We start from the raw sequence: 19,398 nt of genomic DNA on the forward strand, positions 1-19,398 counted from the left end.
TTCTTCAGGAAAGAAGAAATGTGTCCAGCAACACATTTTCAGCTCTGATCTCCAGCATCTGCAGTCCTCACTTTCTCCTCGAAGGTCCAGATAATAGCTGAGGAACACAGTTGAAATTTCAAATGAGAGATCCTTCAGATGTAACAGAGGAGAAGAGAGAGGGAAAAGGAGGTGTTGAAGGGAGGACAGAAAGGGAATGTATGACATCGAGTAGATGGCCGGAATGTTAAATAGACAACGTAATCATTAGCAGCACCTTGCAGTCTGTAAAACAGGTGCTGTGGATATGATCCGAAACTGTGGAACTCATAGTTAAGTCTGTGAAGCTGAAAGTATCTCATTAACAGACAAGATTACATTCCTGAATATTAATTGGAATGGTGTGGTAAGGCAAGGACAAACTGCTTGGAGTGGGAAAAGGATGGAGAATTAAAACAGCAAGGAAGCTTCCCACTAAAGGCCACACTTGCAGACTAAATGTAAGTGTTCAGCAAGGCAGTCACCCAATGCATGTTTGGTCTCCCCATTATAAAGAGACAATTTACTGAACAGAAAATACAATAGATGAAATTGAAAGAAATACAAATGAATTGCTGATTCACCTGGGATGAGAGTTTGGGGCCTTGGAATAGTGGGAAGAGAGAGGGAAAAGAAGTGTAGGTGAATCTCCAGTGCTCACATGGGAAGATGCTGTGGGAAGGGCAGTAGGTATTAGGGTGATGGACAAGTGAACCAGAGACTGTTAGAGGGAATAATGTAAAATGAGATAAAGGCAAGATGTGTTTATTTCCTGATGGCAAAAATGATGGCTAATAGGTACAAGGCAGAGACAAGGGGAATATTATTGTGGTTCTGAAAGGGAGAAGAAGGGATGATTATAAGGCAAATTGAATAAACACACTCTGGGGCCCAAGCTGTCAATCTTGAAAAAAGATATCAGAAACACTGTTGTGGAATGTGGGATCATCTCAGCTGAAGCAACACAATGAATACACCAGAAGAGTGGAATTGAATACTTCCAGAAGATGGGATGGGAGGAAGTGTAATCAAGGTAACTGTGTAAATCTGAGTTAAAAAATCACACAACACCAGGTTATAATCCAAAAGGTTTAACTGGAAGCACACTAGCTTTCTGAGCGCCGCTCCTTCATCAGGTGATAGTGGCACAAGGAGCGGCGCTCTGAAAGCTAGTGCTTCCAATTTAACCTGTTGGATTATAACCTGGTGTTGTGTGATTTTTAACTTTGTACACCCCAGTCCAACACCAGCATCTCCAAATCGTGTAAATCTAAGGGCTTGTTTGTTGGTAGTCTATTTCCAAGAGACAGAGAGGTTAAAGGTGGCAATGGAAGAGATAGCTATATGAAGATGAGAGAGAGAGTGGAAATGTGAAGCTATTTTAATTTTTCTTGAGGTGAGAGCAGGATATTCTGTCCTTCTCCAAAGGCGATGAAGTCAGTGACATTCTGGAAAATGATAGCTTGTTGACTGGTGGTGAGGCCTCAGGCAAGTTAGGAGGCAGCATCAGAGAACTGCCATTCAGAGCGACAGTCACCTCATCTTGTCTGGGCATCTTGCCCTCCCACAGCCTCCAATCTCATGTTCCTGAATCTGTTTTTAGCATTGTCTGAGGGATAACATTGACCAGAATACTGGGAAGATCTCTTCTGCAAAATAAGTATTGTGGAATTGTGTGTGACTAGTAAGAGGGCAGCTGAGAGTTTGTATTAGCCAAATGATGACCCTTCTGATGATGCAGAACTCCTCAATGACAGTCTGGAACTGGTGCTAAATTCTCTGGAGTCAGATATAAATCCACTGTCAAGTGCAACTACTAGTAATGAACCATGGATGACACAACACCACCAATTCAGTAAATACAAGACACAGACAATATAGAAGAAACCACAGAGTAAGAAATTGTCAGATTTCAAAGATTGTACACAGCGCCACATTGTTATTCAATATCTTCTCAATTTCTACAGGGTTGTGAATACCTGAGGATGATTGACCAAGAATCAGTTGAGCATTATATTAACACCTCAATCAGACTTTATGGGTGGTTTCATTCTCTTTGGTTGTAGATATTTTTTAATCAACCTGTTCAGAGATGTTATTACACACCTCTGGAGCAGGTGGGACTGGAACTTGGGTGTCTTAGCTCAGAGGTAGGGACACTAATATAACCCAACAACAAATTTGATTAATATACAAGACAGTAACTGTCAACCTCTCTGATAGGCAGTGTCATTTCCACTGAAGCATTAGCTACTGCTACAAATTTACCAAAAACATATTTGCACAGAACCGTCAGTGATTTTGTAGCCTGTTACATACTGTAACATTTTAATTGCCTCAAAATTGACTTTTATTGACTTAATTTCATATTGTCAAACCTTTCAATTTCCAACTACTCTCTACAATAAACCCATTTGACATTCCTACCACTGTATCTCTTCCTGTTACAGACTCTGCTGAATTATGAAAATCAAACATAACATTGTAGTTTGGATTCATGGAAATGAATGTTACCAAATGGCCATACATCACAAATCAAAACTAAAGGCAATCTTTACATTGCATGCCTCTCAAACTATTAACGGAATGGATTTGTTGGGGGAAATATATTTTTTGTTTATAGTATTTCTTATAGTGACATAAAAATATTGGCATCTTAATTTAAAAACTGTAGTGAGTCTGACTTGTAAGTAGTAAGTAGTTCTGAAAACACAGTGCAGTCAATGCATCATATTTTATGCAGAATTCTGCGTAGTATATACACAGAACTTTGACAGATGAGAGCTCTGGCATTTCTAACAGTAGGTATTTGGCAAAGTCCTGTCCTCACCTTTTAGCCTCAGGCTCTTTCCGACTGTTTCTGGGGACATTTCCTAGTCTGACATGTACAAGTGCAACAAGCCTTATTTACCAGACCCAATCAATACAGTAACATTTCCATAGCTAGCCATGAGTCACAGTGTAAGAGATTTTGGGATTGGCAGATGTGATCAGCTTCCTTTGTGGCTTAGAGGATTTGACTCCACTCATCTGATGCTTGGAAGATTACAAGATCAACCAGCAAGCACAGCACCAGTAATGGAGTCACCTTGAATTGTCAAGACCCTAAACCCTGGAATAACATTCCCTACACTCCCCACACGTTGGACCTCTCTTTTCTGCTCTAACACACTCATTAAACTGTCTCTTTCTTTGACCAAGCTTTTGTTGATTTAACTTAATATTGCCATATGTGGCTCAGATTTTAATTATATAATGCTCCTGTAAAGTGCCTCGAGGCATTTCAATATGTTAATGATGCTATGTAAACACAAGTTGCTTCTATTGCCACAGAAAAGGTGTGATTTCATTAAAACCCAGCCAATGTGTGATCATCACAAAAATAATCATTATGCTTGTGCTGACTTTGTGGGTAGTTATCATGATGTATTTTTAATCTGTCAGTCAACCATCACCCCTATCGTTTCAGCTTGGCAGGAATGTTAGTGGATGACTGTGAGGGACTCCATGTGCTGTTGAAAACTGTCTCACAGCATCTCCAAGAAAGGTGACAGGAAACGGACCTTGACCAAAGTAAGTGATTAGGAGGGGAGACCAAAATGTTTACCAAAGAAGCGGGGTTGAACCTGGGGTTGTAAAGGAACAATTGAATTAAAAAGGTAGCGAAGACTCACAAGAATAATTCTAGATTACAGAGCCTGGAAAAATTGAAACCTCAGCTGACAGAAATTGGGAAAATACACAGGAGGCTAGAATGAGATAATGGAAAATCAGAATGATAGGTAAGGGCTGACAGGAGATTACTGAGGTTAAGAGGTGAATTCTTGGAGGCGGTGAAAATCCTTAAAATATCTACATCTGTGAAGAGACAGAGGTAAGTTTTCAAGGCTTATGATCTTTATTTGGAACCCTAACTCTTCTTTTCTGCTTAGGTACTGTTATGGTCCAGACTAAACCCCCTCAAAATATATTAAGAAAATGGCCTAAACCCCAACTTTTTATTATTTTTAAGGGGAAGTGTAAGGTATTGTGCTTCAGATACAATTTGATTGATCTCATCATCAAGCTTGAAGCAAAGCACACTTTATTCTTACACTATAGTTAAAATACTGACAAAAGCATGAAGAATTGGAATAGCTTAACTCTATTGGAAAACTTAACAGAATAATAGATTTAACTATTAAACATCAAATGTTCCAATATAGTGAATCCCATAAACACACCATTGGCAAAGGCAAATTCAGTAAAGCATATTGTCTCACATGAAATTCTCCTGTCCTGGAGGAAAGAATATGAAGAGAAAACTCAGAGAGTGAGCGAGAGTGACAGTGAGAACTCTAATGTTTTGCTTTAGCAGGGAGATAGAAAGCAGCTTCTGAACTCAAAAGCCACTGAAAGCGAAGTTAAAATCCTGGTTCTATGGTAGATTGATCCCACTCACTCATGCTTCTGTCTGCTTTTTAAAATAAAAACAAGGCTAGCTACATTGCTGGGCATGGAGCAGACAGCTCGACTCCAAGCTTATAACACTTACTTTCAAAAGAAAAATGACTGAACAAATCCTTCTTAAAGGGAAATCTCATAACAGTACTGTATGATCTACTGCATATTTCCAGCATTTTCTGTTTTTATTCCCAATTTCCACTAGCATTTTGATTTTTTGGTAAAGTGATTATCCTGATAACTCCAACTGCCCATCAGCTGAGCTATCTCCATTAAGACATAAAACTGTGTTCTGGTTGGGAGAATACAAAACCTCTAAGGTTTTAAAGAAAGTCCAAATGCTAAGGACCGTATTGAAAGATTGAGATGCTCTTGAAAATATAGTGCATGTATTATATACACCTGAAGGTTGTGCAGATTGTATGCCTCAGTTATGGGAAGAAACTGCAAGGTTTGACGAATGCTTGTCAAATTAGTTGCCTATACAATGTTAAACACTGATTAATAGTACACTGGATATACAGTGTTTTGCCCAAAGCAAGCAGACTTCAGTCTGTAATCTCTGTCATAATCACATTGCTAATAATCAACATATTTGAAACAATTACAGTGGTTCCTGCGGTCAGAACCATGTTAGTAACAGACCATTATCTCCCTCCCATGTCGTGACATGTTTGAGACATCAAATCTTTACGATGCAATCCATGATAAATACAACCTAAATGTAGACACAATTATATTAGTTTTCTGGTTTTAACCTACTTTATAAATATGCTGTGAAGTTATCTGATTGGGTTCACCAATTAGGCTCTGTCATGTACCATTAACACATGAATGTACTGGCTCAGATGTGACTTATGTTTCCAAGATGTTTATCTAAATTTCAAGTGCTACCACTAATAAAATGCAGTGTAGTTTTAATTTGTATGGTAATTGAATAATTAACCATTTCAGTTGTGGAACACAATCCTAAATATGTGGCTTTGATTAAATGAGTGCCCTACCACCAACTGCCAATGCAATTTCTTGAAAGTAAGTGCTTTTCTGCATACCTCCATTACAACAGAATATCATTATAAAACCAAAAGGCACAGGAGCACACATAATTTACTCAACCCTTTAAGTTAGCTCTACCATTTGTGGGCGGCACGGTGGCACAGTGGTTAGCACTGCTGCCTCACAGTGCCAGAGACCCGGGTTCAATTCCCGCCTCAGGCGACTGACTGTGTGGAGTTTGCACGTTCTCCCCGTGTCTGCGTGGGTTTCCTCCCACAGTCCAAAGATATTCAGGTCAGGTGAATTGGCTATGCTAAATTGCCTGTAGTGTTAGGTAAGGGGTAGATGTAGGGGTATGGGTGGGTTGCGCTTCGGTGGGGCAGTGTGGACTTGTTGGGCCGAAGGGCCTGTTTCCACACTGTATCTAATCTAAACCATTCAATAAGATCGTGGTTGATCTGATAACCTCCAACTCCACTTTCCCGCTTTCTCCCCCAGAACTGTTGATCCCATTACTGATTAAAAAGCCGTCTATTTCAGCCTTGAGTATACTTCATGACCCAGCCTCAACAGCCCGTTGTGGGAAAGAATTTCACAATTTCACAATCCTCAAATAAAAATTCCTCATCGCTCTCCTAAATGTGCAACCCCTTTTCTGGGATTAGACCTTTCCGAATCTACTCTGTCAAGTCCTCTCAGAATCTTGCATGTTTCATTAAAGTCTCCTCTTGTTCTTCTATATTCCAATGAGTACTATCTTATCCTCATAAGATAGTTTCTCCAATTCTATTATCAGCCTACTGAACCTTCTCTGTACTGCCTCCAATGCTGGTATATCTTTCCTTCGATAAGGAACTCACAAATTGCTCACAGTATTCCAGTTCTGGTCTGACTAGTACCTTGTACAGTTTAGCAAAACCTCCCTACTTTTCCATTCCATTTGATGTAAAGGCCAACAGTTCATTTGCCCTTCCTTATCTCCACTGAACTTCGATGCTAGCTTTTCATGATTCATGGACGAGGACTCCCAAATCCCTCTTTTTTGTACCTTTCTGTAGTCTTTATCTACATTTCCTCTTTAAATTCATACCATGTTTCCTGTAATAGAGATTCAACATTAATTCTCTCTCTCTCCCTCTCTCATTTGTTTACTAGCTTTCCCATTAGGGAAGGAGGGTCATGATCAGGAGGATGTGATAACGTGCCCCTGTTGTGTATTTTTCTTACAAGGCAAAGTAAAGCCAACCACTTTTTATAAAACAAAAATGCTGGTGAACAAAATTTTACTACTGGTTGAGAGTGCTGAATTTTCATCTATGGTTACCCTTTAGTTACAGTTGATTCTCAATCATGCACTCAATATTAAGGTCTTAGAGCATTAGAAGTTTGTCTTAGCAGCTCTGCAGGAGTGCAAAGTCATCTTCACAAGTTGGAAATAAAACTAGAAGACCCGTGTCACTTATCACTAGTCTGTGAACAGATGGTAATGACATTATAGCAGAGATATTAGCTGAGAGCTTTATTGGTACCATGCTCAATTTATAATTAAACATTCAATATAGTGGGTGATGGCATTCCTCAGTGGAAATCACCACAGTCTCAAAGGATCATTAGCTGCTCCCTTATTCGAGAAAGACAACTGTGAGTCAGTTGAATCTTAGGCTCACCATGCTTCAAGTGAGATTGAGATGTGGGATCTTCATATTGACTTCAGCCAGTAAAGGAATTGAAACTGCACTACTGTCCAGCCAACTGAAATAATGTCCCTCTGTAATCCAGCAGATCAGTTAGTAACTGCACAGGTTCAACTTCCACACCATGAAGGCCCTGCATTCTCAAACTCACCCCTTACCAGAGATGTGGCGACCCTCAGGTTAAACTCACTACCAGTTGCCTCTCTCCGTAATGAGACAGCACCCACTGGGTCTATGTGATTTTCACTCTTTTTGATTCTACCTGAGCGGGGAAGTATGCAAGTCCTCATTTTGGATCAGGCTTCTCTGTTAACAGTTCAAATCCTGGATCAGGGTCTCCAACACAATATCAGAGAAACCTAGTGCTGTTTTTGGACCTTTTCCACCCCACTGTTTCCACAGTGCAAGCGGACCTGCTCTTTAAGAGATGCTGTCTACTTTTAAGTGACACTGACTATCTTTAAGTACCATTAGGAAAGTCTGATTTCCTGCCACCTTTTGCCCCTACCAGGCTAACAAATAGCTTGGATAGAATGGTCTGACTGAATCACTATAATGAGGCCCCATTAACATGTGCTGTCCAGCTTGTGCCTCAGTTTTCTGTGGAATTGTTCAAGCAAAAAGTAGTTTCTAAGCCTTAAATCCATAGAAGGTAAAATCAGAGTGTCTTTTAACCCTCTGAAATTGAATTCACATACAGTCTGCAAGAAAATGCACTCACTATAACCTCTTCACCATGCACAGACTTCAAATTAAACTGTTGAATTCCACAGAGTAAAATCAGAATTCCACTAAAAGCTCACTTTACCAGTCTGGAAATTCTCAAAGTATCAACTTGTTATAGATTTATTTTTGTTGTGGAAATTGCCCTCTGGATTAAAAGTGTATTAGATTTATGGAAACTGTTCCCATAACCAATCTGAAGTTACAGTGAAGAGAGCCAGTTGTAGTTATGAAATATGCACTTTAATAGATATTGACAGATCTGAAAGTAAATCCTTGGATCATAATGGTCAGGACTGAATCTACAAGTCTCATACAGCTGGGACTCATTCAATGGTAGCTGGGTTGATGTTGCCAAGGCTACTAATGATTAGTTTTACAGGCAGTCAGCTGGCCATACAATGCGGGTCATGCTTTTTTTTTGTTTTGGGACAACGATTTTTGGTTTGTTTTGTTTCATTAATTTCTAAGATCTTCCTGGAGTCCCAATCCACATCCTGACTGAAAGAACTGGCAACTTACACTCAACACAAACAGAGCCACCCTTAACTAACCTGCAGGAGATCTGGGAGTGTGCTCTTAGACAATTTAATTTGCTATGGCTCACTTATGCCTTCATTAGGATTGCACTTATATTTATCTGAATCTTCTCCTAACGGCACTGGCTAAATTGGAAACTCAATATGTGGGATGACCTACTGTACTAAACAGGAGCTCTAAAGCATTGCCTCACTTATAACCGTCAGTTTTTTAATTTAATTATTTTTCTTATAATTGGTCAATGTTGGCAAGGGTGTATTTACTGTCCATTTGTAGTTGATGAGAAGGTGGTTGAGGTTTTTTCTTCTCGTTATTACATTCTTCTCACAAAAGATTCCAGGGCCTTGAATTGAGTTACAGAGGTAGTAAGATTAGGTAAAAACAAAACAGGAAATAGGGCTTCCAATAAATTAAAGTGTGGCACCTTTCGAAAATGCAGAAATCTTTACACATCACACTGTAATGCCAACCAGGTTTTCAAATATATGTAGTAGCTCGAATCTATAACCATCTGACCTAAATGCAATTGTACTGCGCTTGAGCCAAGTTAGCACAGTAAGGTTTATTATGCAGGCAGAAACAGAGTGGAAGAAAGGAATCCCACTCTTGGCTCTGAATTTTGATCCTTCTCTGGAACATATCTTTCCCGTTGGCTGCCACTTTGTTTCTAGCAGCCCAGCCACCAGATGGGGAAATCACAGGGACAAAGTTACATCCTCACACTCTGCAGTGCAGCAACATGCTGTCTAACTGGATGAATTGCCAGATTATTGCACACAGTTTTCAGCATAAAATGTGACATGATAGAAACAGGTCATTCAGCCAAACTGGTCCATGCTGCATGCTATGGTTCACACAAGCTTCACCTTATTTGAACTTATTGTTCTGACATATCCTTTTACACTTTTCCCCCAGAGCTTTTGCTCTTTCTAGATATATTCATTCCAGAGCTCCCCTAAATCCACCTCTGGTTTATAGTGTTAAAAATATAAATAAGCAATTGTAAAGGACTAATATTGGTTAGTGTTCAAGTCAAGTTTGCAACTTCAACCACTTTAGACTGTGACAATTGCCCAAAATAATTAGTAACGGTATAGCTGGATCAATTTCAGTAGATCTGCTGTACCCAGAGATAGCACCAGTACTGTAAAATAACTGAGCCAACGCTTTTTTAATGTCACTGAAGTATTCAGAAGTGCTAAAATGTGAGAGGTAAATGTGCGTATAATATCTAATCTTTATAAGAAAACAGATATGCCTCAGAACAAACCATTTTTTTTTGTTCTCATTTTTTTCGTAAAGGAGTTAAATCAGTGTTTTCTCCATTAATTTGTCAAATCTGCTGAAATTATACTTCAGAATATTCTGCATTTAAATATTTAAATGGCAGGGTACAGTATATATGAGTAATATATAAAATTGAACTGATAGGAAAGATGGAAATGATGAATTTGGGTCAAATTAATTTTCATTTTAATTTTTATAGACACATTAGCAAATTCATGATTGAGATTGTAAAAATTAAAATAATTCACAAAGCTAAAGTACAATTATTTATTTCTGTCCATGGAGAACAAAAGCTAACAGCACTGTTACCAACTAACATCAACGCGAGTCTGGCCAAATATTAAGTTTGAAAACTTGTAATAATCTTTGTCACCTTGTTGAACTTGCTGTAGTCATTAAAATAAGAAACCCCCCCCGAGTCACACTATTAGCTGCTATCTGATTATCTGTTGATAAGTTTTTAAAAAAAACATTTATTTTAACATCAGGTCAACAATTAAAAACATAAAGGAATTCAAAGGAAAGACTGTCACTGCTTACAATACATTTGGTACAGTCACAGACCATCACCACTCGGGACACTGGCAAACTGTGCAGAGTGTAGATGCATGTTCATTTTAAACAATGGACTTCTGTCTGGGACATTAATGTCAAGGCTTCATGTTACTCAGCCGGATATCTCGTTCCAGCTCAAACTGCCGATGATCGACTCTGTCCAAGAAAGCTTTCCGTTCGATGTATCTGAGGAAAGAAAAGTTATATATTAATTTTACTCATATTGTACATATATAAATGTACAAGGACAGCTCAATAAGATTTCTATAACTGGGTTAGTGCAGAATAAACCAAAAATTGATAGCAGCAGGAATTGCTGGAAAAGCAGGCTGGACAGTGAAGAGAAAAAAAGATGGGCTAATGTTCCAGATACAATCAATGCTGGTGACCCTATTGTGGATTTTCAGCATGTCACCAGGTTTTGTTTTCATTTTCAGCGCTTGTACCTTTCTGTCTGATAAGAAATGCACTTCTAAATCATTTGGCTTCTTTAATCAAATGCTTAAGGCACAAACATCATCTCATGACACTGAAGATCAGTATCTCAGTGTTTGAAACATTTTAATTACACAATATTAGCTACAAATTCAGGTCAACATATTGACTGTATTTTAAATCAGTTTGGATGAGGAGGCAGGTCTGTACCCCCTGTTGACAGACAATAAACATTGTTTCCCAGTCATCCAGCAGCATGCCTCCCCATGTCCAATTAAAACTCACTTCTTTCCCATCCAGATCTGACCACCACCCCTTGCCAGCATCCCATCCTCTTTTCATATGCAAATCAGGCTTTGACTAGGTCCATCTGTTACTTTAACTGGAGTATAAGCAGATGACCTGATGGCGATCCTGACTGAAAACAATAAATTCTGGAGATCACAGCTGGTCAGACAGCATCCATGAGGAGAGAGAATAAGCTAACATTTCACATCGAGATGGCTCACCTGCATCTGCACTAATTTGCTCCTGATGGCTTTTCTGTTCGGTCAAACATATTGGAACCTGGATTGTGACTCAGAGGCAGTCCAGAAAAGGCAAGCTACAAGTCTTTCAATTATCTTTTTGTATAGGGTAATGGCTCCAAAAGAATTAATGTTGAACTCTATTGAGCTCCATTGTCATGCAGTGCTTGGATGGAGAATGAATTAGTCTTGCACAAGGTCCAGATGCAGACAAACATGACAACTCTGGCTTCTGACAGCTATAAATCTGCCTAAGTAATGTTAATGGCACCTATTGCCATTATGTAATACACCAAACCTTTGCTCTTGTGGCAGTATCCCTACCTTTGGATCAAGAGAACCAGATTTAAGTCCCACTTGCTCCAGAGATGTACAATAATGTCTCTGAATGGGTTGATCCAAAAATATCTATCACACCTTGCACATATGGCACCACGTTGGTGTCTCTATCTCTGGAGCAGAAGGTCTAGATTCAAATCCCAAGTGCCACAGTGATGTGTCACAACATCTCTGAACAGGTAGATTAAACACAAATTACCACCCCATTATGTGAAACAAGTGCCTCTTGTTAAGACTCTACAGTGGTCTATTCTCTGTCACTGATGATTAGAGAGGCCTTAGAACGAGTGGACTGTGGAGGGGGTCACAGTACCTGAATATCTGCCCCTGTTCCGGAGTTATGCCTGTGGTCATGTGTTCATTGAGAGGGAGCATGTGGTACTTACTGGCATGATAAAGGCCTTTAGAGACTGGTGGCACTGTAGGGGTTGTCACCCCGGTAACAATACTTTGGTTTGAATTCGATGAGTTTCTGTTTCCATTTTATAAGTTTCTGTCGATCATTAAGATTTTGTTTTTGTTACACTGCCCCACTAGGGGCTGTCCAGCTTGTTTAAGCTGGTTTTAGAAGACTGGAAAAGGGAAATTGGTGGCTCATTTCTTCCTAATGCCACACAAGGGTGGAATCGTATAGGGGCCTTAACAACACAGACTACAGCGGCCCAGTGGTTTGCATGACTGCCTGACAGTGCCAGGGACCTGGGTACGATTCCAACTTCGGGCGACTGTCTGTGTGGAATTTGCACATTCTCCCCTTGTCTGCGTGGGTTTCCTCCGGGTGTTCTGGTTTCCTCCCACAGTCCAAAGCTGTGCAGATTAGGTGAATTGGCCATGTTAAATTGCCCATACCGTTCAAGGAATGTGTAGGCTAGATGCATTAGTCAAGGGAAATGTAAAGTAATGGGGGAGCAGAATGGGTCTGGGTGGGATATTCTTCGGAGGGTTAGTGTGGACTTGTTGGGCATAATGGCCTGTTTCTATACTGTAGGGATTCTATGATATATGCTGGACTCAATAGACATCTTGCCCAATTTTCTCTCGATATTGAAAGCAACCCACTGCATCTTTTATAGATTTACTGAGTGGTGAGGAGAGTTTCTTGCTAGACAGCAGCAACTTGCCAATTAAGGGAGATTGTTATTTACTAAATGCCTTATTAATGGTCCAACTTGCCTCATCAGTATTCCCCTTCCTACGTGACAAAACTTGACAAGCAGGCTCGGCGCCGAGAAGGCTCAGTGTGCAAGTCAGAGTGGGTACACGGCAATTTCAACTTGCCTTTGGCTGTGAAGAGCCTCCATATAGATCAGCACCAAAACAGCAGCTCAGGGCATGATCCATGAGCACCAACTGCATGCACCCCTTGTACTTGGCTAGTGGCGTTTGATATCTTAAGATGTCATTCCAACACCTACAGTATCTACCACTTACCTGCGCGATGGGAACTCATTTTAACATTTCTAAAAATTCGCTCATGGGACATAGGCGTTGCTGGCTGGCCAGCATTTATTACCCATTCCTAGTTGCCCTTGAGAAGGTAGTGGTGAGTTGCCTTCTTGAACCACTGCAGTCCATGTGCTGTAGGGTGACACACAATGCGTTTAGGAAGGGATTTCCAGGATTTTGGCCCAGTAACAGTGAAGGAAGAGCAATATTTTTTCAAGTCAGGATGGTGAGTGGCTTGTAGGGGAACTTGCAACTATTGTATTCCATACATCTCTGACCTTCTCCATCTAGATGAATACGTAGAAGCCAGTGTTGGACTGGGTGGACAGAGTTAAAAATCACACAACACCAGGTTTTTGTCCAACAGGTTTATTTGGAAGCACTAGCTTTCTGAGCGCTGCTCCTTCATTGGGTGATTGTGGAGCATAAACACCCGATGAAGTCGCAGTGCTCTGAAAGCTAGTGCTTCCAAATAAACCTGTTGGACTATAAGCTGGTGTTGTGTGTTTTTAACTTTGTCTAGATGAAAGTGGTCATGGATTTGGAAGTTGCTGTCTGAGGACCTTTGGTGAATTTGTGCAGTGCTCGTTGTAGACGATACACACTGCTGCTACTGAATGTCGGTGGTGGAGGGAGTGGAGGCTTGTGGATGTGGTGCCAATCAAGAGGCTGCTTTCTCCTAGATGATGTTGACATTCTGAGTGTTGTTGGAGCTGCAAGTGAGGAATATTCCACCGCTTGTATAGTACAATCTGCCTATAAAGTATGTAAGACTACACTTTTCACTGTACCTCGATACACTTGACAGCAATAAATCAAATCAAATCACACTCCTGACATGTACTTTGTAGATAGTGTACAGGCTTTGGGTGTGAGGTGGTGAGTTACTTGCCACAGTATTCCTGACCTCCAACCTGCTCTTGTAGTCACTGTATTTACATAGTGAGTCCAGTTAAGTTTCTGGTCAATGCTAACTCCCTGGATGTTTATAGTGGAGGATTCAGTGATAATAGTGCTACTGAATGACGGGTAGCAGTGATTAGTTTGTTTCTTATTGGAGATTGTCATTGCCTGGCATTTGTGTGGCATGAATGTTAATTGGCACTTGTTATCCCAAGCCTGGATATGGTCCAGACAGTGCTGTGCTCCACACAACTACAGCAGGCAATGAAACAATGTGGTGGATGCTGAGGAACTGGGGAATGAAAGCAGGCTTCAAAGGGTGGTAACAAGGACATTGGGGTGGAGGAAACTATCAATGAGCATGATAGAGCTCAGTTGCATTGGGCAGCACAAGCCTGACATAACCTCACTGACACCCAGATCCAGTGGATGAGAACTGGGTGCAGCAGATCATCATAAAATGTTCAATAGGCTTTGGCATGATGCCAGCATTTTGATTTGTGTTGTGAGGGGGTGACGTGAAATCTCTACTCCATTTGTTTGTGTTTAGTAGCTGTGAATAAAAGTCTGGAATTGACCAATTGCTTGTCTGTATGTGTTATTGCCCCTACTGGACAATGACAAGATGCAGGTGTATAGTGGTCATTGGGACCAGTATAGTGTTAAAGTACCCATTCGAGACAGCTCAGGGAATCCCTGATGGACTCGACCTGTCAGCCTCTTTTGGTTGGTCCCAGAGATCGTACTCCGTGGTAATCTGGAATATAAAACTCTTACAGACAGTTTAGTTTAAATTATTACCTTTATTTACCAATGGCATCAATGTTACACAATAACATTGATCCTTATAAGCCAGGCTTGAGTTAAGGTTCTAAAACCATTAGCAGAGTTGCGGTGCCAGCTCTTACCCCAAGGGCGCTCTCAGGCTACTCCCCTTAGTGCTGCAAATAAGCTGTCTTCAAACAGAAATATGTACTAAAATTACATAAGCAGCAATAAAATGGCAAAAGTTTGCAGAGGAAGAGAAACTCATTGACAAGTCTGTGTATACCTGACTGATTAAGCAGCATGCACATCAAAGTGGGAAACCTTGATCCAGTCAGGCCCCAAGTGGCTGATTCCTTTGCCTAAATAACCTTCCCTTTTAACAATACATCATAACGAGGAACTAGTCTAAACTATGTGGAAAGGTCATGAGGTAACCTCGCTCAGCTAACATGTCCAGTATCATTGTCCTACAAAATGGCCTTTTCTTTTAAAATCATCTTGGTTTCCCAGAAAGCAAATTAAATTCATAACCTTGCCAGATCTCGAGCTCCAGGGAACAACACACAAACATTCAATCCATGACAAGCCAGTGTTCACTCAAAATCAGACCACAAAGAGATAAACTTTCCACCAGCATCCATTCTGTCTGTCTCTCTCTTGGTCTCTCTCTCTCTCACTCAGTGTCCCTTGAACTCTTCAGTGAATGTAATTTACAGAAGAATGTTTTCTCTTTCTCACTCACACATAAACATCTTCCAATCTCCTTACTATGTCGTTTCAATCTTAATGTCTTCCTAGCCTGTAAGGGTAATGAGACATTCACATTCCAGAACAGTCAAGATGAGGGAGGTGAGCTTCATAAATTTAAATCTGCTCAGACTGGAATACATGAAAATGTATCAGGATTGTTCTATTACACGCATATTCCACTCAGCTTAGTAAATTACAATTTTTTTTCCTGTTGAGTATGGGTTTTGTTAAGAGTCTTCAATAATAACCAGAATTTTTCGTAATTCAACATCTCACTGTGAAATAAACGCGCCTCCAGCCCCTGGGGTGAGAAGAAAGTACTGCCACACATTCCACAAGTGAACAAATGTTGTCATCTTATTTACACCGATCCATTAACACTATGATCAGTGGTCCCCAAATCTTCTGAACAAAAGCCCCACCCCACCACAGTCAAGCACTTTCTCACATTTCCTTAGCAGATGTGTACCATGTAAGGCTACAAGCGTTCTCAATAGCAGTGATCTAGAGAGGGTGCTTCGAGGGTATGTAGCTGAGAGCAGGTAAACTGTGTGGCGAGTGACTAGGGTGAGAGAACAGGGTTATACATGTGAGGGAGTGTCACTCATGCATGGCTCTGTGGCTGCTGTGTCACTGTGCTGCTGATGAGGGGCCACACCAGACTGCGAATAAAAGAAAAATATTACAGATGCTGGAAATCTTAGTTGTCTAGTTCTGAAGAAGTCATACCAAGCTCAAAACGTTATCTCTATTTCTCTCCACAAAGGCTGTCAGATCTGCTGAACTTCTACAGCATTCTTCAGACTGCAAATGCTTATCAGTTGCATAGCACATTTCAAAGATGACATGGGTGCATAGGACGCTAGTCGTTTGAACAGTATCTTCTAAGTCGTAAGTTCTGAAACGGTGGTAAGATGGAGTTGAAATGAGATGGGAGGGACACCATAGGGGAAGGGCAGGTAGTAATAGTGCCAAGTGTGGTAAGATACAGCAAGAACTCTTGCCAGAACTTCCAAAAAAAGGACACATTTATACTCAGCCACGTTCAGTAAGATTCAAGCCTAAGTCTCAATGTTTCTTTCTTTCCTCTTCTTTTGGAAAGGAAGCAACTCATGTTGCTAGACAAGCAGATCAGCCAAACACAGGAGCCTATAATTCCATATGGTTCCACGGATGAAGACTAATCAGCAATCTGCAGTGGAAACTCGGGTTGACTTTTTCTCTGCCTAACTCCAGATAGATTGATGTAATTGCATCATCCCCACCAGTAGTCCTGATGAGATTAGTTAATTCAGCTGGACCAGTGAATGACCCCGAAATTGTCTTGGCGTGTAGGACTCAATAGCACATCACACGGTGCATTCACTCACCAAGAGCCATTTAACTTCAATTTCTAGGATAATCAACCTCAGTCTGTCAGGTAGAGACTGAAATCGGGCATTATTAGGATTAAGAATGACCTCCATAAGAAATGTTCATGAGAGAGAATGTGATTCAGTAAGTGAGAAAGAATATGTCATGCAGCAGCACTGTGTGGGACTCACATGGTTTTTTTGCCAGTGATTGCACATGCTCAGTAATTAACACATTTCACAGGAGCTTTCTTAAAAGACAAAACCACCATTATTCCCAATATTCAATGTGTGTGCTGTGCTATTGATATGTTTGCGTTCAGGATATAATAAGTTCATCTTTAGCCCTGCAGGAACTGATCTCGGCAGCTCGAATTTTTAGCTACAAGATAAGAATGTTCAAAACATGTATAACAACAAAGAACCGAACCCAAGCAAACACTATAACCTCCTGCTGAGTTAATTAAAGGATATCTGATGATGAAAGCAGATTGAACCAAACAAAAGGGGGTCCAGCAGGGCAAACAGAGGTTGTACAGTGTATTCGAGGCGAGATGAAATTAAGGGCAGCATTTTAAGATATTGAGAGGAGATAGTGTCTTTGCTAAAAATATTTTGATTTCAAAATACAACCCTTTATAATATAATAAAGGGTTTTTTTTAAATGCACAGGTCAATTAAATCTTAAATCAATTCACAATATCACACCACAATATCCATTCCGAAACAGAACTTTCCAAGCAATTCACCTAATTTAATTTTCCCATTCTTTCATTTCAAAGCTGACTAACATTAATTTAATAACCAAAAGACATGCATACATAGTGTGTTCTTGTTCAGGAGCTGACATATAAGCCTGATGTAACATCAATTCATCCTATGGAGAATGAAACAAAACACCTACAGTAAAAACTGGTGTGCAAAGGCAGTGCTTTTGTAGCGACTTTGTTGGCATTTGGCCTTCTCTGGAGCAGCTCCATCCCGGATCTATCACTTGCAAAGACTCAAGCACTTTCCCTTCTTACGGTACCCTCTTATGCTCATATGGCATCGGAGAGGGAAATGGAGCTTTGAAGCTTTTTCAAACCTGCTCACAGATTTGTTTTTATCCAAGCAATTTCTAATCACAAACGGAAGACATTGCTGGTATTTTGCTAAAATTGAACTCCGAAATCCAAAATACTCAGTTAAATGCCAGAAAACTCTGATCACAACTCTCTGCTCTGTAAATTTAACAGAAAAACCAGAGCTGTTTTACTCCCTCGGATATTTTTTCATTTTGCTACATTTAACAAATCACAAAATCACTCCCTCTTCAGGAAGAGAATTGAGATGTTGTTCTATTCCTGAGCTTATGTGCCATTAAACAAATCGGATGTGTGCAAGAGAAAGGGGCTGACCGAGGACTAATCAAGATCTAATTCTTCTTTTAGATTTCCAGATTGAGATTGCAGAATCTCAACCTGACACAGTCCCACATCAAAATACTCAACAGTTCAGAAATGTCCCACCCCTCATCCAAAACAGCAGTGATTAAAAACGGTCTAAAGTTTCTACAGATCCTGACAAGACAGACAAATAAATGGTAAACAGGGACAATGGCATGGATTTTAAAATTATATCACATAACTTTAGGAAGTTAAAAACACAGAAATAGTATGATGCAAGCAGAAAATGGTTTGTGGATGGCACAACAGTTGCCCATCAGCCCTTTACAAAAATCACCACATTTCTACCTTTCCTCTTTATAACCCCCATTGCTTCTTTTGCAAAACACTTTCTAAAGTTAAAAACAGAACAAAGCAGAGCTACCACTGTTGACAAATGAACATCCAAAAATGTAACTAAACTATGCAATGCAAGAAAATTGCAGGTGACTCTCGATCCAAAATGGTTGTTTTCAATAGTAATGATGACAGGTGTAGGATGATTTCCCTCAAATCGTACCATCAACAAAGAGGGGAAAAAATTGAATCAACTAGTCTGCCCACTCCTGATTACTATACAGTGAGTGAATCCTTTTGGGAAACATGCATACTAACAATGGACCAAGGCCAGATCAGGTTTGGCTAGGTAAACCTTCATGACTGAATGGCTTGCTGATATTCATCACCTTGCTTTCTGTATAAACAATACTCACATATGAGATCATGGAAGATTGCTGTCTCCCAGCAAGAAAGAGTGCCTTCGGAAGGAAGAAGATACTTTAAACTATGTAAAGCTATAGTTAACATCATGTCACCACTGTAGAATAACATGATTTGGAGATGCCACAACCACCTGATGAAGGAGTGGCGCTCCGAAAGCTAGTGTGCTTCCAATTAAACCTGTTGGGACTATAACCTGGTGTTGTGTGATTTTTAATGCAGATTAACATAGTCACATAATTCACAACAGGATTATTAATGGAATTATATTGCAATTCTAACTCAGAATCAAAAGGAAATTAAGAAACTAGCATACAATCAACACAGAACAATACACATCAGAAACAACATGAAAGAAACCTGAAAGAAAACAGCACTGTAGATGATTTCTCCAGTGACTTCTGTTCTTGTTTAGGAAACCTGATTGTTTATTTTCATCCTTAAAATCTCTCTTAGTACTCCCACCAAGAGCCTT

General features: G+C 40.1%; 1 protein-coding gene across 3 annotated transcripts in view; it reads right to left on the minus strand.

Moving 5' to 3' along the window:
• Positions 1-9,954: 9,954 nt before the first annotated feature.
• cfdp1 (craniofacial development protein 1) overlaps positions 9,955-19,398 on the minus strand; it is a 199,086-nt gene continuing 189,642 nt past the window's right edge. For all 3 annotated transcript variants that reach the window (XM_072547429.1, XM_072547428.1, XM_072547427.1), the window contains one exon: positions 9,955-10,442. In XM_072547429.1, the coding sequence (XP_072403530.1) occupies positions 10,352-10,442 (91 nt within the window). In that variant the 3' untranslated portion in view covers positions 9,955-10,351. The remainder of the gene's footprint in view (positions 10,443-19,398) is intronic.

The sequence above is a fragment of the Chiloscyllium punctatum genome, chromosome 26 (assembly GCF_047496795.1).
Source record: "Chiloscyllium punctatum isolate Juve2018m chromosome 26, sChiPun1.3, whole genome shotgun sequence".
Lineage (NCBI taxonomy): Eukaryota > Metazoa > Chordata > Chondrichthyes > Orectolobiformes > Hemiscylliidae > Chiloscyllium > Chiloscyllium punctatum.